Source organism: Homarus americanus, unplaced genomic scaffold (assembly GCF_018991925.1).
Source record: "Homarus americanus isolate GMGI-L3 unplaced genomic scaffold, GMGI_Hamer_2.0 scaffold32583, whole genome shotgun sequence".
In the NCBI taxonomy this organism is placed as follows: Eukaryota; Metazoa; Arthropoda; class Malacostraca; order Decapoda; family Nephropidae; genus Homarus; species Homarus americanus.
Genome location: NW_024713129.1, coordinates 10,083,541 through 10,106,040, shown reverse-complemented (window position 1 = coordinate 10,106,040; position 22,500 = coordinate 10,083,541). Strand labels below are relative to the sequence as shown.

The following is a 22,500-nucleotide window of genomic DNA, read 5'->3' as shown; positions in this document are numbered from 1 at the left end:
AAAATGACTCAAAATTTTAAAATAAAACTTGGAAAATTATTGAAATAGTACAACCTTCTTGATATTTACTCCAATTTTAACGAATGTAATCCCTAGAACCGATTTCTGTTTTGGCGGACTAATCTCCCAGCTGGTGAGCAAGCCAAAGCATGACGAAACATTTTCGTAAAAATTTCGTTAACCGAATTTTATATTCTTATGTAAGGTAATTCGTTAACCGAGGGACCACTGTATATATAATTCTCATATTCTCTTAGACCCTAAATCAATTATGGAATAACAAATTACACCATTAATACTGTGACTTACCTTTATCGGCAAAGTCAGAGAGTACAACCTCAAGGCCAGGCTGGTCATCAAGAGCCTTCAGCAGTATCTCAGCATCACCCGAGAAGAGGAATACCAGTGGGATGTTCACATCATTTGTCCCATCACCAGACATTGCAAACATTGGTGAACTTTTGGCAGATGTTCCTGGGGTGTTATCTAACACAATACCTCCAACAGCACCAAGTGCCTCCAACCTGCGAGCCTGATAATGAAAATGGTTAGGAAATCAATCACATATGAAGAAAAAAAATAGGGCCTGCAGCTGTAAGCTATTATACTGTACTAGCATTTAAAAAGAAACATCTTCAAAACTTACATGAAAAGGAGCTAGCATGTGGGGACAAAAAAGAAAAGAAAGAAAAAAACAACAATAACAAACAAGATAAAAAATAAATTTTCCAGTGTGGAGCTTCAACTTTTTTTTTCATAGTAAAAACACCACTGATGACCATAGACAGCCACTCTTTGAACCCAAAACTCTAAATACTGTGTTGTATAAGTATTATTAAACTGTGTTTGGTAAGTGCTCACCCACCACAAAGAATATGTACATTTGTTTTCAGTTTTACAACTTACCCTAAACTTTTTTGATAAATAAAAAAAATTGTGCTAAATATATATGGCATACTAAAAAAATTTAAATAATGCAATATCCAATGCAACCCCAACCAACTCAAATAAATAATTAACACAGACTTCCCTATATTTTTAAAGATGATACAGTACAGGAATGTATAGTACCTCTTACTGGACATTCTTACTTCTTAATAAATGATGATACTGTATTCCTTATTATTCTTCATAACAAGAATAATGCAAAAGGATATTAAACATGAGGGAGACACTGTAGTGTATGTTTGTGTGTATCCAAAGATTTACTGCCTAAATGCAAAAGGTTAACAACAACTTAACCAAAGTTGGTCTTAATTGTAGGTCACAATCAACAACTTTAAAATTAATATTGTAATACAGTAGGACCTTTTTCATGCATAATGGTCAGGACCACGGGTTTTTCAAATAAAAGGTTTTCCAGATACAGGTGTCCCTCGCTATATGAACGTTCGAGATACAAAAATTTTTTTATACAAATTTCCCAAATTATCACCTCTTTTTCGTGGTATGAATTTGGGTCTAAGCAAAAATTCAAATTGTGCACCCACGGGAGTCTGCTGGGGCGGCCACATCCCCCTAGTGCTCTCCCGACCAAGCAGAGGTAGGAGTTATGTTATGGTTATTTTTCAACTCATAATTTTGGGTATATAAATATAACTTTCTTCATATGTTTTTAATTCAGTTACATGCACACACAATCCTACATACAGATTGTGCAAAAAAAAAAATAAATATATATCATAAGGTCAAAAACATAATGAGAATAAACATTCCTTTGTGCTCCAGTGAAAGTTAGCAGGATGAGCGGGGAGGGAGGGTACTGGTATGATATTGTTAAGGGTTGCCAGAGGCTGCTCGGTTGCATTGCTATGATGAGGCTTTAGGGTGACCGAGCGTGAAGCAACCAGCATCTATGCAAATGGCGCTGCTGACGGCCGAGTTAAACTTTGATTTACCTTCTTAATAGGTTTAGCTGCATATTTTCAGCTAAATAGTATTTTATTAATGTTTTAACGATATTGGTACAGTACACCCAGATAATCTGCGGATTTTGATTTCACAGATGACACCCTTGATGTACCCAAAAATGTCTGCAGGTAGTTTTAAAGTTGCCGGTATTTTTGCGGCCGGGACAGGGAGCCATTCGTTCTAGAGACAGCAATTTCCTTTACCTGTATTGTATATATGTGTATGTGTATGTGTGTGTGTGTGTGTGTGTGTGTGTGCGCGCGCACACACATACAAATAAATAATAATGGGAAAATCCTCTCACAAATAATCAGAAACAAACGTAGTATTAAAAATGTTGAGTCTACACACACACACACACACACACAAACATACAATCTATACAATACAGGTAAAAGAAATAATTGTCCTAAGGGCAAACACAAAGGGAATATACATTTCTTTGTCCACAAGTAAAAATGTACCCCTCCGTCAGCAAATGTTATTTGCAGATTTGGCGATTCGCGGCCATTTTGAGAACCTAACCCCCGCAAATTTGAAGGGCATGCTGTATTAAATTACAGTAGGTGTGTGTGCGCTATTTATTATTAGTCAGGTTGGTTATTTCTTGTTTGTGAACCAATTTCATGTTTTTGGGGTATTTTTGTCATTAGGGAACCAAACCTATTTTTGCCCTATTTTGTTCTATTTGCTATACAAAATTTCACTTCTTTTTTTTTTAACCTAACCCATTCATATATTGAGGGGCACATGTACAAGTAATTGCAGTTTGTCCTCCCATCCCATTAATATATAGTAGTGTGCTGGATTACAAATTTTAATGACTAACCTTCTCAATGAACATACAATCTCCTCGTTCTATGATGGCTATTTTGCCTTGTACTTCACTTTCATTGTCCAGCTGCTCACAGGCTCTAAGTGGACTAGCCTTTAACGCTGGTCCACTCACCTGTTGAGCATCAATTCCTGAATTATTAACATAAGTAAAAATGTATGAAACAGAACACTTCATTCCAACAATTTCTGATGAATAACATTTTTCAAACATCTTTGTCATTTTTATTTTCTACAAGTAACATACTGTACTATGTTAACAATTATGGGATCTCAAGAGATTTTACGATATCAACATCCATCTATAAATCAAGCAATCTATCGAACTATCAACTATTTTTTTCCATTCCTGACTAATTCAAAAGCTCCTTTACGGAACCTACTTAGTTGTGGGAATCAACTGAGCTCTTCAGATATTTAACAGGAACATACAAAATCACTGTTAACAACCATTCTGTATTCTCCCACTATTTTTTAAGTTCCCCTAGACCTGGCACTTGAAACAGTGACCAGCTCTGAGTAAAGGACACAGATACCCCACCAATCTTTCATGATAGTACAGTCAAAACTTGTCCAGAGTGACACACACACACATATATATATATATATATTTGAGCAACACAATATTTTGCAACCATAAGATGCCTATACTGTAATTTATAAAAGAAAAGAAATGAAAGAGGAAATTTTTAATGAAAAGCAAAGTAACTCATTAATGCACCAAGAAAATTATATACCTCAACATCTCCCTTTAAATCAAGTCCAAATTGAGCAGGACCAGCCTGTATGGTAGTTGTGACAGGTTGGCCATCCACCACATGCAAGAAGGACACCACCCGAGGAGGGTTTTCAGGTTGTTCCTGCTGTAGCTTACTCAATTCTATCATCTCTTGCATGAACAAAAGTCCTTCTTCTGCATCATCTGATGACCTTGCCTGAAAAGGAAAAAGAAATAATTATTTAAATTCGAGTACAAATTATTTTTTTCCTAGTTCCAAGGCAATTCCACGCTTATGAAGGTAAGGCTGGAAACCCTGTGATCTATGGTCGTTTCTGTGAAATAGGGCTCCGGCAAATGCCTCCCTCTTTGTCTTAGAGGGAGAAATCCTGGGATTTTAATTACCCCTTCTTATGGTTTCTATTGCTTTTGGGAAGACTTAATAATTATTCAGATTAGTAACAGTCAACTAATGTCAATGCCTCTAGGCCCTAATCCAACAGCTTATTGGGTGCACATTGAGTGACCCTGCCTTGCCAGTTAAGAAGGCACTTGGAAGACCTTCATATAATGCACAATTCCCACTGTAAAGGTGGATTGGCAATAGGAAGGACATAAAGCTGTAAAACTTGTTTCAAATTTGTTTGAGGGCAACTGTGACACCATGCCATTAGGTAATCGCAGCTAACCCAGGCAAAACGTGGAAAATGCCTGCAAAAAGTGACGATGATCAATTAAGAATCAATTGTGCTCACTGCTGTTGCAGCAGAGGACACTGCAACTACCCACATTCATATATGGTACAGATATGAAGAAAAAAAAGATATTTATTTACCATATACACTACAAATTATACATATGTTTATATAAAGACAGATGTATTGAGAGGGCTTACATTAGACGAAGTATGCAGCAACTGAACACGACCATCTGGAAGAGCCATAATTGTAATGCCCATATCTTTCAATAGACCCATGTGTCGACTATTCCCTGCTTGAAACTCAGAGGCTCGTAATTTTCTCCGTATAGTCTTACGTGAAGGGCACACATTATTCACAAAGTTTTTAAGGGGCCGTCTTATGGTTTCAGCAAATTCATGACGACCAGGGAAGAGAAAGTGAGCATTTGGGCAAGATCGGGCATACTCCACATCACTGTCTTGCGCATTATCTTGATTATCTGGACCCTGTTATATACAAACTGGGTTAAATGACATTGTTTCAGTTTATTTATTTGTTTTTATATTCCAAATATTCTCTTAAATTTCATATACTTTAGTTCTGCAAGGGTTACATAATTTTTTTTTTATTCAACATAAAATTTCTTAATACTGAAGTATGTAGACATTAGTAATTGTAAAACTGTCCAATACTTACAGGAACAACTGTCAAATTAGAAAGTCGGGCAAGAGAAAGAGGTAGAAGATGAGCTTCCGTTGTGAAGATAAACTGGTCCAAGTCAATTATCAGGTCACTTGGTTTAGCAAAGAGCAAGTACAGGTATTTGAAGGTCTCTGACAGAACAAATGAATCCATTCTGTGAGAAGAGAGAAAAGGGTAAGAACTCTGAAGGTCTTCTGAATACAAACTTAAATCTCTCCTGTAAAAGTATAAACCAAGTAAAAAAATTTAAACAAACTAGAAAGACATATTAAGTGTATGCTTAAAATTAAACAAGAACAATTAATCAAGAATAAATGTATAATAAATCAATATTAATTTGTTAAATAAACTACAACTTTCTCACTCTAATCAATTAGTTGTCAAAACATATACTGTACAGTAGGATCTCAGAGTACGCAAGAGTTACATCCCCGGGATCTCCACATTAAGTGCAAATTCACGTATATTCGGGTCCGCATGAATATACTGTATACCTATAACCATTTTTTATTATAAGGTAACCATAGTGCAACATCAGAGTTCAATACACCACTCCTTAATAAGTCGAATGAATTTTTCTTCAAAAGGTCTCACAATATGCACTTTTTTTTCTCACTCTTACCACCACGAGCAATGCCATTATTTTCCTCTTAGGGGCCATGATTGCAGTAAAATTCGCCAGTAAAGATAGTTTATGGGCGACAATGCTGGGGAGTTGTTCATGGAACCAATGCAAGAGTGAAAAGGATGCCTTGGCAATAATTTAACCTATGATACCATAGAAACACCTTAAATGTATAAACGAGCACAAATATTAAGCTTACGGTACCATATGAACACTTTAAATGTATAAACACTCAAACCATCCTCTGGGAGGTTCAAGGGGTCAGACGCGTATAAACGGGGTCGCATACTATGGATACATGTACTCTGCGACCCTTCTGTAGTGAAAATGCTGCAAAGATCCTGGACAATATGTCCCATAAAGGAGCAAGAAAACAGAGTGATTATGATTATGTTTGTTTTATAATATTCCACACTGGCTTCCCAAGTCATTGAAGTTTTCAGATGTAAAATTTCCCCTGAAAACTTACATAGACAGATAGACTGGCATATTCTATCTCAAGACCAGCCCAGTTCATGCATCTTAAAAAATAATAATATAATTTTTTTTTCATCAATTCTATCACTAATCAGTTTACAAGCCATTAATTTTTAATGATTTCAAGAAACGCATTTAATTTCCATGTACAGTACAGGTTTGATCCTTCCACGTGTACACAGACATGCAGAAAAATATAAAACCAGATTCAATATATTGAATTCTACCCACAAATACAACAAAATGGTCCTCAATCCCTAGGCGTAGCTAAGCAAACATACCTGTCCTCATGTACACCCGTGCGAACATCTTTAACAGCAGCATAGCCACAGGGAACCCAAGCATGTTTTTGTAGTGAGCGTAGTACCTGCTCCCCAACTCTCAGATAGTACGGGTCATCTGTTGCAAGATATAGGAGGTATGTGGACTCTAGGAACTCAGGTCGTAACGGATGCTGACCCCAGTGAACCTGGAAAAAATTATGAAATAATGAGGAAATATTTGCAATGTTATGTTTAATACAAACCTTTGATACATTATAGGATTTTTTAGGAAACGAAAACAGATGTCTCCGCCCCTTTCACCCATATTTTACACAAGACATTAGTTAGATAATGAAAAGATTAAAATTCTATTCAACAAGTCCATAATTCTTCAGTTTCAGAATTAAATGAAACACTAGGCACAACATCAAATTAATCTAATGAATAGTATGAGACAAGCTGCTGTCAAAAGATAATGCCTGTACAGGGCTTTGGCACTGGAAGTCATATTTCAAAGTAACAAAACTCAAAATTTTATTAAACAACATAGAAATACTAAAAGGCCATCTTCAGATGATGATAATGAAGTAAACCAAATATTAAATCCATTCCATGAAACATATAAGAAGAGTTGTCATTTTATAGTTTGTGACAGATGAACAGACAGGATAAAAATTATTCCTCCCATAAGGAACTCATCATATATCCTTTTATAGAACCACCTACACATGTTGGCTATAGTTCATCTACTTAGAGTACATCTACCCATTATTATGCTACATATCATACATGACTTCTGGTAAGAATAACTGTTTCATTATTATTTCCAAATTTTCATTTACAGAAAAAAGCATTTCAAGAATATTTGCGTTATACAGTGATCCCTCGATTACAAACGGTTCAATTAACGATATTTTGGTTAACGAATTATACTTCCATAAGGATTTTCAGCTCCATAAACGAACGAAACTTCGATTAACGACAGCCTTACGAGAAACACGGTTTGTTGTGCGCATCAGCTGATCGGCTAGTCCGCCAATGCAGTAATTGGTTCTATGTTTACATTCGTTTCCAGTGGAGTAATTATCAAGAAAGTTGTGCTCTTGTATATTTTTGAATTTTTTTTATTAAAATAATTGGTCATTCAGAAATTCTGTTACCACATTGATAATATATACAGTACAGGGAACAGTTTTTGTGTGCCCTTCAGCTGATCGAATCACCCACCAACGCTTCTCAGTTTAACTTTGTTTACAGTGGAGTCAACATCGAGTTTGTTGGTCTCTTGAATATTTTTGCATTTTTACATTAAAATTATTGGTCATTCTGAAATTTAGTTAACATATTGATAATATACAGTGCAGAAATTATTATTAAACATGAAGGCATTAGAACCAATGAACTCTGTAAAGAATATGGCATGTCATCATCAATTGCCCCTACAATCAGCCGTTTGATATGTAAACAAAGCTTCCAGGAATACGACATACACACCTCAATGTAAGTTAAAATACGGTATTATATTTTTTATTTATTATTGTACAGTACTGTATTTAGTTTATATTTAATGTTTTGCGAATTCTATTTCCGGTATACAGTACTTTGTAAGTACGTATACTTTTTCTGTGGGCTGGAACCAATTACCCAATATCCCATTGAAATAATATTCAGTTAACGAAATTTTCGGTTAACAACCAACTCTGTGGAACCAATTGTGTTCATTAATCGAGGGACCACTGTATTCAGATACTCTACTATATCTCTATACAGAAAAAGAGAGAGGGAAAGAGAGCAATCACTTATGGCATATTTTGTATGACACAGAGAAGGGGTTACAACAAACAGGTGCAGGCTAAATGGGCCCAACCTTATCTACCCAATAGGATTAGAGCTCTATTAGGACTGGACCTTAATCTTCGTGGTTAATGAAGTTCATCTTACCAGATACTAGACCACACTGTTCATTCTGACAGCTTTCTCTATACAAGTTAGTTGACACATTCTTTTTTTTTTTTGGCCCTTTTTACTAAGATCTGGGAGTTTTATCTGTAGAGATAATCTAGAATAAATTTATCCCCAGGGACAAATAACATTTTAAGAGGAACATTTTTCTAACCTGAAAGTCTGTAGTGAATGCTTCAGGCAAGAAATTATGACGTTGAATCACCTGATACAGCATTTCATGTGTCTCAATGGCTGGCTTAATGTCTCCCTTTAGCACCTGAAAATAATTATCATATGAATTAACATCTTTGATATTATTAATGAAACATTATCCTCAATATTACCATTTAGATTTAATGAGAAATTTACGAACAATGTACAGTAAACCCCCGATATAATGGACTAATGGGGGGGGGGGACCGGTCCGTTAAAGCAGAAAGTTTGTTATAGTATTTGGACCCGGAATAATAATGGACTCGGTCCATTATACACCAACATAGTCCGAAGTGACCACGTGAGTCACTTTCACCACCAACACTCACCGCCACCACTCATCATCACCACCAACGCTCCCTACCATCACCAACACTCGTTCTGCCACCACCACCAACAATCACCACCAACACTCATAATCACAACCACAAACTGGTGTTTACAGGATGTGAATGCATTCAAACTGAGGCGACGGAGTGGCGGCCTGCAGGCTAACAGAATAAGCATAGTCGCTCTACAAGTTAGTAACATGTATAGTACTGTATTGGTCGGTTGTAAGTCGGGGTTTAATTATGCATAATAATGACTGTTGCACTGCTAGGCACAAGTGAACAGCTGACTTGTACATAATATGAATTTAAAGTTTTTCGAGTAAAAAATAACTTGGAGCACAAATATTCACTATTATATGCAGAAATCAGTCACGCAAAGAGTGAGTATGCCAAGTACGTTGAATGTTATGAAAATTTATTACACAAGAGGAGTGCTGACTGGCTGCGAGCGTACATAGGTACATCGCTCTCATTGGTGGAAAGACTGTAAACAAGCAAGGCCGCTGTTGGTGAGTCCCGAGTATTCTGTCTTTTAACTTCTGCCTTGAACCCTGTATTAGGGATTTTTCAACTTTTTTTTTTCTAATAAAAAATAACTCCAGAAGAGGACCAAAGAGCTATATAATGAATCAGCATAATGCAGGGTAGGGCTAAACAAGGGACTACTGTAATTATTTGTGATAATTTGGATACAAAAGGACCAGTCTATATTTATTTATTTTTTTACCAAAATGAACTCAAATCCATTATTTTTTACTTTAACGGACCTGACTCCACAATACTATATGAACCTAGTCCAAACAGGTCAGTGTGTCCGTTAAAGCTGAGGTCCGTTATAGACAGTGTCCGTTATAATGGGGGTTTACTGTATATAACACAATAAAAATTTTATTTCATGAACATGGTGTTTACCTGAAGTCCAGGCCAGAACGCCAAGAGAGCATCCATAAAGTTACGGGAAGTTGTATGGGGACGGTGCATGTGGACATCTAACAACATTGGACCTTGACTGATATACTTCATAACTGCACTGTAATGCTGTTGGTTGAGACGAGATTCACGTTGCAATTAATCATATATTATATAAAATACATGCTGTAATCTTTAAAAATAAAACACAATATATCATCATTTTTTCCTTGACAGATGTTTTGTTTAAACCTTTAACATACAGTACTTGAAATATATGTATGACTACAATATTCTTCTCTCCTGGATTTGTAAAATTTGGAATGCTTAGAGATTATTCATATAATAAAATCTTCATAATTAAAAAAATACACAAGCCTAGTGAAGATCATATTTTACAAGGATATATACCATATACTGTACTGTACTGTATATAACACAAATAATTATTAAATCAAACACTCAAGTGTCCATAAATCCACTTAACATATCAGATACTCATGAAAGAACAGTGCACAATTATAAATAATTCTTTAATGTGTTTTTCACTCTTACAAACATTTTCCCACAAGGTACACACAAACTCTCCCATCATTTGTTGACATTCTTTTTCTGTAACTGTTGTAACAGGGAGTTATATCCTTCAATAACACACCCCAATTATTTCCATTTGGTTTCCCCCCCATACTTCATGCAATGTAGTACTGTATTACCCATGACCAACACAACCATGCTCTCTCATCACACCACAGCACTTATTTCTTGCCTCTTTTCATTTGCATATACTGTATCGCTTGTAAAAATATAATCTTAATAAATAAACTAAAATATTTTAAAATGTTTCATACACTTAAAATATGTGAATTATATATCCAGTATAAATTTCAATTACCCTGTATACATACTTTATTAAACCTCTCCAAATAGCCTTCATCACCTAATAAGACATAGGCTTTTAGCAGGTACTCATAGTAGGAGTCTATGCCGGCTCCTACACCAGAATCTCGCCGCACCCAATCACCTAACAAAGGTAAATGCAGCATAAAGAGGAAGTTTCAACATTTATATAAATACAGAATAACAGTTTCAAGATTCAAAACATTTATTTTATGGAGCTCTCAGTAAATACATACGGGAAATATCAGATGATGATAATGAAAGTCCTTAAGTAACAAATAATTTTACCAAATATAAATACAGTAAAATAATTGTTGATAAAAATTGTGCACAATCTCATATGCTTTATCTCATATATTAATGGACTGCACAAAGATTGCCCTCATTTTCACCGGGAGTTGTGTTCTCACAAAACGGCCAGCTTTACTGAAACTGGTATAAGCAAACATGGTTTTCTATACAATAGGAGCATTGTGATTCAGCCAATCAATGTCGTCCTGTTGATTAATTTTATTTTAGTGCTTACTCTGCAATAGTGATCTAAAATGGAAAAAAAAATCTGAAATCAAACTACTGAATGGTTATTTATCATCTACAACACAAAATTTTGAAACTGTAAGACAAATCAGTACTGAAAGATCTTTACAGGCAACACTCAGACAACGTAATGGTCAGTTCCAGGGGAAATTGGACATATATCATGACACTTCTTATTCCAATATGATAATAAGTCAGTTCATATTAGAATTATTAAAAGTACTATACTGTATTTATAAATTGTCTATGGAAAATATGAAAACAAGAAAAAAATAAAATACTGTATCCGTGTCGTCTGCTTCAGTCCTGGTGTAGCATCAGTAAATGGGACAATTTACGAGAGCATAATTTGGGCAATGTATTTGTTGTTGCTAACCCATAACATATTATGTGTCACTTTTGTAATAAAATTCCTTTATCATTTAATCTTTAAACAAGTCTATCTAACATGTAATTTCTCCAGAACGATACATCAATATCATGTAACACATACAGGCATTGAATTTCCCCCTAATTTAAAAAAAAAAAAATTCTGATTATTTGTGAGAGGATTTTCCCATTATTATTTATTTGTATGTGTTTTGTGTGTGTGTGTCTACACACAAACACTTATATACAATACACATACAGGTAAAGGAAATTACTGTCTCTAGAACAAATGGCTTCCTGCCCCAGCTGCAAAAATACCAGCAACTTTAAAACTACCCTAAGACATTCTTGGGTACATCCAGGGTGTCATCCGCGAATAATAGAGGACTGCAAAATAAAAATCCGCGAATTATCCAGGCATACTGTTAATAAAAAATAATTATTATAAGGTCAAAAACATAAAGGGAATAAAGAATTCTTCTGTCTCCGTGAACAGTGGGAGGGGTAGTGGTGCAGGAGGGGGGTGCAGTGTCGATATATGAGCCTCCCAAGTTGTGAGATTCTTTATCGTTATTTTGTGACTCCCATTTTTGGGTAGATATATGTAATTTTCTTCATCTTTTTTTTACTGTTACATACACATACACTCGTTCATACAGAATGTGCAAAAATAAATAAATAAAATAATTATTATCATAATATAAAAAACATAAAGGGATTAAACATTTATTACGTGTGTGGGACCTAGTACAATAAAGTGAGTGGCATTCTCTCATGGCTCTGCGGTCTCGTACTGGTGATAACAATGCCAAATGGCAAAACAGTATTTTTTCTTTTCTTTTATTTATTTACTATTTTTATTTATTCCTCACATTTACTGGTACAATATATATTATTTTATGTACAAAGAATAGCTTCATCCACACACAAACCATCCCCTGGGCAATGCGACACATTCAACTGCTTAGCCTGACAATCACCAGGGCCAGACAGAACCTCCCACGCATCTTGTGAGTCACAGGTGTTATGCCATTCTGAGATTGCATAACAATCACATAGCGGTATATGGTGTTAACTTTTTAACATTGCCTGAACAGTATTTTTTATTTATTGGTATTATTTTTATGTATTCCTCACATTTATTGGTAAGCAGTCATCCCTTGGTTATCACGCCTAATTGGGACCACGCCAAGTGCGTGATAATGAAAAACGCGATACCGAAAGTACAGAACCTATGGGATTTATTCTAATTGGTTCCAGGCACCCAAGACCCAACCCCAATTTTCCCATTTTACAACCATTTAGACCCACTAAAGATATACATAATGTTATGGTAAGTATCAGAAACACATATAGGCAAGGCTAGGTTTATTACAAGTGATGAAAAAGGTATGCTCAATACTGTAGTCCACAAAACATGCAGCTATGCTGTCTATATTTGAGTCCCCCGTCTGAGAAGTCCGTTTTCTCATTGCTTCTGGACGCCTGAGTCCTCCATTTTCTCTCAATCTTAGAGTGCACCCGAGACTTTGTTATTCCTTAGTAATGACACAGAATTTGAAGTTGTAACTGGGGTTGCATATGTTGAGGCAACTTAGATATGTCAGATTACAGCAAATGTGTTATTGTCAATTTGTAGGTGAAAGATTTTATCCTCAACAGATGTAGGTGAAGCAAATGGGTAGAAACACCTGGAGGCAACTGTGTGATAACGAAATTCTCAACTTGAAAAATGCGCTATAACAGCAGGTGTGCAGATTTTGAAGGAGGCGTGATAACGAAAATCGCGATAACCAAGGGATAACTGTATACCACTTAATCTTATTTCTCATAAAAGTTGGTAAGTTGCAGGAATTCAGTTTCAGAGATGGTAACACTGTTCATAGTGTCAGCTGTTGTGCTGGTGGTCATGGTCAAGATGTGTTGGTGCTGTCCTGCTACAAATTATGTCTAGGATAATACCTGGTATTTCTCAAAAGCTATGGTCAAATTATAGGTTGATTTTGCAAAGAGTAAAAGTGAAAAGGTTCCAATCCTTTGTTAGTCTGTGTTGTTGTGATGCGGGCTGAGCTCGTGGGACCCTGTGGTCCCAGTCACATCGCTGCACAACAGAATACCAAGATATATAAAAAAAAGTAATTATTATTTTTTCCAAGATTCATGTTGTTATTTGGATGTGGGGTATTTGCTGAGAATCATAATTAGACAATTCCTAATAAACTTATCAAATTGATACTGTATCAAGTTATGTGGTTAGTGGCTGAAAAAATACAATGCCAGATGTCGTTATTGATGCTTCAATGGTATTATCCGCAGATTATCTAGAACAATATTATATAATAATTATATATTTCTTGTATACAGTCATCCCTTGGTTATCACGCCTAATTGGGACCACACCGAGTGCGTGATATCGAAAAACGTGATAACGAAAGTACAGAACCTCTGGGATTTATTCTAATTGGTTCCAGGCACCCAAGACCCAAACTCAACTTTCCCATTTTACGACCATTTAGACCCACTAAAGATATATATACAGGTTGACAATCCCTTATCCGAAATTCTTGGGGCCAGAGGCATTTCGGATTTCGGAATTTTTCGGTTTTCAGATTTTTTTTTTTTTTTATTAGCCCACCCAGGCACAAGTCACTGACCCACATTGGGGCCTGGGAGGCGAAAATATAATAATAATTATTATAATAATAATAATTCATAGGTCTAGGTCGTGTTTCTCACTTTTTATCTTTTTTCATTCTTGCATTTCTTTATTATTATTATTATTATTTTATTAATACAGTATTATTGTTATTATTATTATTAATTTTATTATTATATTTTCTTCTTCTTATTATTATTATTGTTATTATTATTATTTTATTTTGGTGTATTTTTTATTAAAATTTTTATTTACTATGAATAATTATTATTATTATAATTTTCGCCCCCCAGGCCCCGATGTGGGTCAGTGATCTATGCCCGGGTGAGCTAATCCCTGTTGAAAAAAAAAAAAAAAAAATTGCTCCACAAAAAAACTTTCGGTTTTCGGAATTTCGGATAAAGGGTTGTCAACCTGTATAATGTCATGGTAAATATCAGAAACACACATAGGCATGGCTAGGTTTATTACAAAGTGATGAAAAGGGTACGCTCAATACTGTACAGTAGTTCAGAAAACATGTAGCTATGCTTCCTTTATTTGGTCCCCCATCATAGGAGTCCGTTTTCTCTCGCTTCAGGACGCCTGAGTCCTCCGTTTTCTCTCAATCTTAGAGTGCACCAGAGACTTCGTTATTCCTTAGTAATGACACAGAATTTGAAATTGCAACCCCAATTGCAACTGGGGTTGCAATTGTTGAGGCAACTACATATGTCTGATTACAGCAAATGGGTTATTGTCAATTTGTACGTGAAAAATTTTTATCCTCAATAGATGTAGGTTAACATTACACCTGGAGGCAAATGCGTGATAACCAAATTCTCAACCTGAAAAATGCGCTATAACGGCAGGTGTGCAGATTTTGATGGAGGCGTGATAACGAAAATCGCGATAACCAAGGGATGACTGTACTGTACAGGTATATAACAAACAAAAAATACAGTGACCCCTCGTTTAACGAACACCTCGGTTAACGTAATTTCGATTAACGAACTGCCTTCCATAAGGATCTTCAATTCGGTTAACGAAGTTCTTACGAACCGACCTCAACATGTTTTCGCTTGCACTGACCGGGCAACCAGCTTTAGTATCAGTCAGCCAATACATTAATCAGTTCTAGGGCTTAAATTCCTTACTATTTTAGTAAATATCAAGAAGTTTATACTATTCAATAATTTTAAAAGTTTAATATTCAATATTTTAGTCATTTTAACAATTATTGAACATAATTGAAGGTAAAGTGACTAGTTTAATGCGCGGCATCCAGCCTCTTAACACAGCAAACAGGAGTTAGTCTCTCTCTGTTTTCACTGGAGGTAACATCTTGCTTGAGACTCTCTTCAACTAAACACTTTTTTTCTGTGTTTCCAAGCAAATTATTGGTCATTTTGAAATGTATTTTACATATTGACAATATATAATGCAGTGCAGTGTTGATTTAAAGAAAATAATCTCGAATTACACCAAGAGAGCAAAAATTTTATGGGTGAAATGGCGCCATGGGGTGACTTCTCTTCCACCCCAATGCCTTCTCTTCTTCCTTCTCCTCCACCCCCATTCTAAATCCCCCCATCATCATCATCATTATCCAGGAGCCTTCTACATACACACCTCAAAGTAAGTGAACATTTCTACCATTTTTGTTGAATTTAGGAAATTTTCGGTGAGCTGGAACCAATTACCCAAAAACCCACTGAAACAATGGTTTCGGTTCACGAACTTTTCGGTTAACGAACGACCTTCTGGAACGGATTGAGTTCGTTAACGGAGGGGTCACTGTAAATTAGTCAATAAAGAGAAGAAAATTACACACACATAGTACAAAGATCTTTTTGTCATAAAGTCGATTGCTGTGCCCAGAATCATAGTCTTAAGTTATGTTCACCACCTCCAGGAATTAATAAATTAACTAAAATAATATTGCTGGCAATGAATGTGATTAGTTCTCCATGTTAGTGTCCTGGTTCATCTTAAGAGCATAAATATAATTCCCATAAGCCAAGAACTGCAGTTTAAGACTTTTCAATATTTTCAACTAGTTTCTAGTGTTCATATCATCTTAGGCTTGAAGGCTGTGCTGTTGGGAGTAATTACTAAAGGCAAAAAGGTGAAATCAAGTCAGCAATTATAATAAATGTATACGCATGATAGCCTCCAGGTGCATTCTGGCACACGTGATGCATTACAAGTTGGAAAGATGAAAAGTGTGATGTGCATCCAAGCATGTGTAAACTTAGCCCGTCTTAACTGAAATTTGGTGAGAAAATATTAAACCATATATGTGCAAATCTGGTCCTTATGAAACCAGTGAAAACCAGGGCAACCTGTAATTAGGTAAACCAAATGTTTGGTATAGGTGACAGGGTGACTGCACTTCTTTCTAAATGTTTGTGCTCTTTCATTCCTCAGAAAAGTCATCATTCAAATATTTAAATGTATACTGTGTGAGCAAAATTTCATATTCACATTCTGTTGTTCTACTTCATACATAATGTAACAGAAACTACTTAAATTAATGAAATAAGCAAAGCACATATTAACTAATCATAACATCACCTTAGACTGGTTATGGCAACAAGAAATAATGAATAGAATTTCCCTCTGTTATAATTACCATGCTTATAAAGTTGTCTCTCCACCAGAAACCATACCTGAATGCACATTTAGTACGGTTCCTACAAGGTCACTTCCCCGGTGTCTCTGGCTCCACAGACAATCCATAGCCTGGCGAGCTTTCTCCTCAAAGATGGAATCACCTGTTAATCGTGAGAGGGCTGCAAACTCTAATATAATTGTTCCTGCACATGCAGTGCAAGTATCTCGTGAGCTCTGCAGTTTTGGGGACTTCATCCCATATTTCAAGTTAACCTGAAAGAAAGGCAGTTATGATAATACAGGAGAACATCAATAATTTGAACTAACAAGAGGAAAAGACAGTCCAAAATTATATAATTTTCTAAATGTTGCAGCTGTACTGGAAAATTTCCTCCTAGATGCAACACAGCCCCAGTACAGTATAGCCTTTTCCCCAACATTTAATGAACATATATAATGGTAAGATGTACACTACTCCCTAAAACAGTGGTTCTCAACCTTGTTTACCCCATGCATCCCTTTCACCAAATGTCAGAATGTCATTCCCCCCCCTCCTTTCCAAGATTGTCTGCCTCAAAAAGTGCATTCCAAATAATATGCATATAATACTGAAAATCCTTTATTTTTTCCATATTAGTACATATACATTTACAATTTTACATGGATTATTTTTATAGTGGAGTTTTACAAATTAAATGCCAATTGAAAATGTTGATGGATTTATAAAACTTGAATAAAAGTAAAATAGTTTTTTTTTTTTTATAATGAATTACTTAACAGACCAAACTGAAGCATAATGCAATAAACAAAAAGTTCAATAGAATACCAGGATATTGTAAATTTATAATTAATTTTATTCAGATGAAGATTACAGTCAATGAGAAACCTGTGATTGTTTTTTCTTCGCCAATTCTGGGATACGCGGAGGAGTGCTTGAAAGGGCACAATGCAGGTCATTTTCTACCTCTAATCTACTACGTTGCTTCGTTTTAATTTGCAACAGAGTTTAAAAGCCTGACTCACAAAGATATGTCGACACAAACGGAAGCAATGCACGGATAGCTCTTTCTGCCACTTTTGGGTAGGAATCGCACATCAAGGGCCAAAATTCTGTGATTGATTTCTCATCGAACATATCTCTTGCTCCCGAATCAGTTCCCCCCCCCCTGAAAACCGGAATTCCCCCCCCTGGGGGGAATTCCCCCCTGGTTGAGAACCCCTGCCCTAAAACATGCAGTTAAACAGCAAAAACTAATTAAAACTTAAGTAAAAATGGAAGAACAAATGTTTTTGAACAATACTCGCATTTAGTTCCCCAATGGGTCCTAATATTATCCCTCCTGGTTCTCTTTCTAATCTCCCTTCAGTATCTTCTATTGTTCCTATTATTCCTTTCCCCTCCCCTTATTCCTTTTTTAATTTTCTGAAAACCTTTATTTCCTACTACAGTAAAACCTCTCTAAGGCAGACTAAAAGGCAGACTAATTGGGGGAGGGGGGGGGTCCGGGATAAGAGGTTGTCCTCCTTACAGCAAATTAAAAAAAAAAGACCAATGTATAAACAAAAAAACAAGTACAACACCAATTTATGTAATTTTTATGAATGAAATACATGCTTTTTAATCAAAATTAATAAAAAATAATAATATACACAAAGAACTGTACACTTACCCCCAAAATGGAGGGCAGATCCAGCTGGACATGCCTCTGACTGCAAGAGGCTTGCAGTCACTCTGAGTCTGAGTGCTTTGAAATTACATATTCGTTCACTGGTAAGGTTTTAGGCTTAACCTTCCCACCACCCTTACAGACACCAAACACTTTCTTAGGGGCCATGGTTATTGTCAAATTTTTCAATAATAATGCAAAAATATATATGCTACAGCATGTAACCTGAAACAAATCACTGTATATTCCTTTGGGGTGGGGTAATTTTTTCCTGCTTAAGAGGGGTCTGCCTCAGTGAGGTTTTATTGTATATAAAAACCTGTTATCCTCCCATGAAACCACCAAATACTGTACTCTGCATGATCATAAAATAATTATAACTCAATTACCTTGGCATGTGGAATCCCTGTTGTAGTGTTGAATGCTGGTAGAAGTCTGGTGGCCAGATCTCTTGCCATTGTCAGCAGTTCTCCTCTATACCATCCTAATGCTCCATACAGCTGGACAAACAATAAACTGTATATTACTGAAAATACTCTCTGCAGTACAGTATTACATACGAGTACACAGTGGCTTCGCGAGTTTCACGACTGGTTTATTCTGGGGACCCCAAGCGAAACTACTTTATCACGTTAGCCGGAATAATTGGTGCAGAGCGTTACCGGGATTGAGAGATTTCCAGGTATGGAGATGAATTTTCTTGTCCCCGGAAAAAATTGCCTACCCTTGGAATTTTTCCAGGTTAATAAAACATTATAGTAAATAACAAACTGTCACACAAAAAACCCCACACCCAACCCAGATAAGTTATTGTGTTTTACTAAGTTCCTGGTGATATGTTTACATAAACGAACAGCTGACCAGCCAGCCAACCAGGGAAGGAGCTGTTTATATTATAAAGAAAATTTTTTTTTACAATATCTGTGTGTTACTGTATTTCTTATGTATTATATACAATGTTTAGTGTTTACTACTGTCCTGTGTTACCAAACTATATATCATATAACAAAAAACAGTTTACCAGGTAATGCATCACACAATAATATTTACCTAATATTTTAAGCAAGTTTCAGACACAAAACTCATAGGTAGATGGTACAAAACACTTTTTATTAGTACAGGGAGCATCAAATTTGGGAGGAAGATGCACGGATGTCGAGAAGTGGGGAAGTTCGGGTTCCGCATGAATCGCGGAACTTGGGCTGCATGAAACTCACGAGGTCACTGTACTAGTATCAGTAAAAGCCAGCACTATATATGGACCTTCATTATACAAGTACCAGGTTTTCAAAGCTCAAACATAAAAATATAGTACCAGAGATTCAGAAAGATAATGCTTACCCATTATAAATTTATTACAGAATGGAAAAATACTAAAAATCAAAGCAGCTTGTACAAAAAACATTTATAATTCATACATTACGAGTTAAACATTTAATTTATTATAATACAGTACCCAAGAAAGTTTCAGCTTTTACCATGTACCAACCTGATTTAGATGTTCAGCCATCACATGACCAGATATCAATCCACCAACCATACGAATATTCGTCTCGAAGACTGATACCACTACGTCGTTATCAAAGGATACATCTCTAACTACCAAACGGAGGGCTCGATCAAACTCTTCAATGTCCCCCATCACAACTAATGTATCCAATGCATCCACCAACGTTAATGAAAAACTGAAAATAAGTGACACGTAAGGACAAACATGAATACCATTTAATTTCATACACATGTAATGACATATACTGTATAACATGAATATCATTCAAATTCATAAACACATAATTGTGTGATAAAAGGTCATTCATTCCTTGGTATATATTGTACTTACTTGCCTAAAGTCTCATCGATATCCCCCCTAGATTGTTCCACTTCTCTCCATCTTGGTTTACAACTGAGGGGCATCAGTTCATCTGCTGGGTATGCATTGTCCTGCACAAAAACATGAATTGCTTTAAGAAATACATCTGCAGCAAAGGACTAACAACAACACTTCAAAATTCAATAATACTTTATATTGTACTACAAACTATGTTGAAGTACTGTATTCACAATATTTAACAATATATTATATTTCAGTGATTATAGTCTTCAACCAGAACTGCTAAGCAGTAATATACTGTACAACAAAATATCACACAAGACACATCAAGTGCAATCCTTGACAAATACAGTGGGGTATGCTATAACGAATCTAATTGGTTCTAGAACCTTGTTCGTTATAGCATTCGTTCGTTATAGGATTAATCCGTTCCAGGCCCCCAAATACAACCACTTAACACTGAAAAATATAATATTAAATTGTAAAAAGTGGAAAAAAGTGCATAAATATGCATCTAAACCCTTGAAATAAAGAATATCATTAGTACTTGTAATACAGAAACAATAAATTAGTAAAAAAAAAAAAAAAAATTATAGTGTTCGTTGTAGGAGTTATGTTCGTTATAGCATTATCAATTTTATAGGTAAAACCGTTCGTTATAGGAATATTCGTAGTAGGATCCGTTCGTTATAGCATACCCCACTGTACACTGTACTTCCATAAAAACAGTTCCATTAACAAGAAAGGCTTGCTTTGGTAGAAGGTTATGAAAAGCATAAACTGATGATAAAAGTGAAAACATTCAGGCACTAAAAACCACTTTTCAGAAGAATTTCACCATCAACTTATTTACTATGGCTAATGAACATAAATTCCCTAATACTCACCATGTAAGCGGTGTATGCATGATAAAACATCTCCTTTGCCTCCTCTCTGCATGGTGAAAAAAAAAATTAATATATACGTACAGTAATATCCCACTTAACGCGGTTCTCGTTAACACGTTTCCACATTTACGCGGTACCCCGCCAGAACCGGAATTCCCACTTTACGCGGTGCATCTACTCATATACGCGGGAAGAGGCGCGGGCAGGGTGCGCACAAGGTCGCCCAGTCATCAAAACATTACCGAGTTCTTCACCCGCCACCCACCTCAGCCGGCCCAAGTCAGTGATAGTGATAATGATAGTGAGGATATGGACTTATATGGACTTTGAGGGGTTTGACAAAGAGGCCCTGCAAGCCTCTGTGGTGGATAGTGATACAACTGATACAAGTGTTACAGGTGAGGGCCAATAATCTGCCTTCTGCCTCGGAATCAACCCCCCCATCCCCGTGTGCCCAGCCATCTTTTCTACTAATGTAAATGTTAAAAAACCTAATATTATTGATATTTCTCTTAATTAATAATTGTGTGCATACCATCATAAAATTAAGAAGTTATTTTTACTACAGTGTAGGTATTGTGTCTGAAAAAGTGGAGTTTGGGGGTCGGCCCAGTCTCTATTTCAATTACCGGATAAACCCCTATGTTCTATTGTTCCATTTACGCGTTTCCCATTATACGCGGGCCTCCGTGGGTTCAATTGACCGTGTAAAGCGGGGTTATACTCTGTGTGTGTGTGTGTGTGTGTGTGGCTCAAAGACTGAAAACTAACCACAAAATAACCAGAAAGCAAAATTTTGCTACAGGTTAGGTTATGTTTATTTGGGTTGAGTTTGATTAGGTTTGGTTAGGTTAGGCTAGGCTATGTTAGGTTAGGGTTTTAGGTTAGGTTAGGCTAGGTTACGTTAGGTTGTATCTATTGGGTAAAACCCAAAACGCAAAATTTTGTTTTCTGGTTCTTTTGAAAACATTCACAACGCGTTGTGGTAGTTTTCGGTCTTTGAGCCCAACCTTTATACTGATTAATTTCAATATTTGAAATTACAATTAGATTTATCAATACAGAATTACAGCAACACTTACTGACTGGGACCATCAGGAGCATTATGTGTTGTCTAATGGTGGACCTTGCTGCCATATGGCATCACAAAAATTTTGACCAAGTCCCAGGTTGCTGATCTGACTTTCTGCCTAATTTACACACAATTGCAGGGTCTCAACTGTTTCTCTTCCTATTGACAACACAACAAACGTAATGTATATCGTTCCTCTCACTTTGCTTATTTTTTATTAATTTTTGTCTTGATTATATAGTATTACAGTAGTCCCTCGGTTAACGAATACTTCGGTTAATGAAATTTCGGTTAACAAATTACCTTCCATAAGAATCTTCAATTCGGTTAATGAACAAAAATTCGATTAACGAAATCCTTACGAACATGACGTTTTGTTGT

General features: G+C 35.9%; 1 protein-coding gene across 3 annotated transcripts in view; it reads right to left on the bottom strand.

The window, feature by feature from the left end:
• Window positions 1-22,500, bottom strand: part of LOC121866687 (ER degradation-enhancing alpha-mannosidase-like protein 3) — a 44,046-nt gene that overhangs the window by 10,961 nt on the left and 10,585 nt on the right. For 2 of the 3 annotated variants that reach the window (XM_042366402.1, XM_042366407.1), the window contains exons 2-15: window positions 21,048-21,093; window positions 20,170-20,270; window positions 19,819-20,014; window positions 18,719-18,829; window positions 16,719-16,935; window positions 10,514-10,629; window positions 9,612-9,737; window positions 8,327-8,431; window positions 6,229-6,416; window positions 4,840-4,999; window positions 4,359-4,649; window positions 3,483-3,680; window positions 2,741-2,860; window positions 310-532 (exon numbers count right to left, since the gene is read on the bottom strand). In XM_042366402.1, coding sequence (XP_042222336.1) covers window positions 310-532; window positions 2,741-2,860; window positions 3,483-3,680; window positions 4,359-4,649; window positions 4,840-4,999; window positions 6,229-6,416; window positions 8,327-8,431; window positions 9,612-9,737; window positions 10,514-10,629; window positions 16,719-16,935; window positions 18,719-18,829; window positions 19,819-20,014; window positions 20,170-20,270; window positions 21,048-21,093 — 2,198 coding nt within the window. The remainder of the gene's footprint in view (window positions 1-309; window positions 533-2,740; window positions 2,861-3,482; window positions 3,681-4,358; window positions 4,650-4,839; window positions 5,000-6,228; window positions 6,417-8,326; window positions 8,432-9,611; window positions 9,738-10,513; window positions 10,630-16,718; window positions 16,936-18,718; window positions 18,830-19,818; window positions 20,015-20,169; window positions 20,271-21,047; window positions 21,094-22,500) is intronic. The other variant, XM_042366414.1, reaches the window with a different exon arrangement.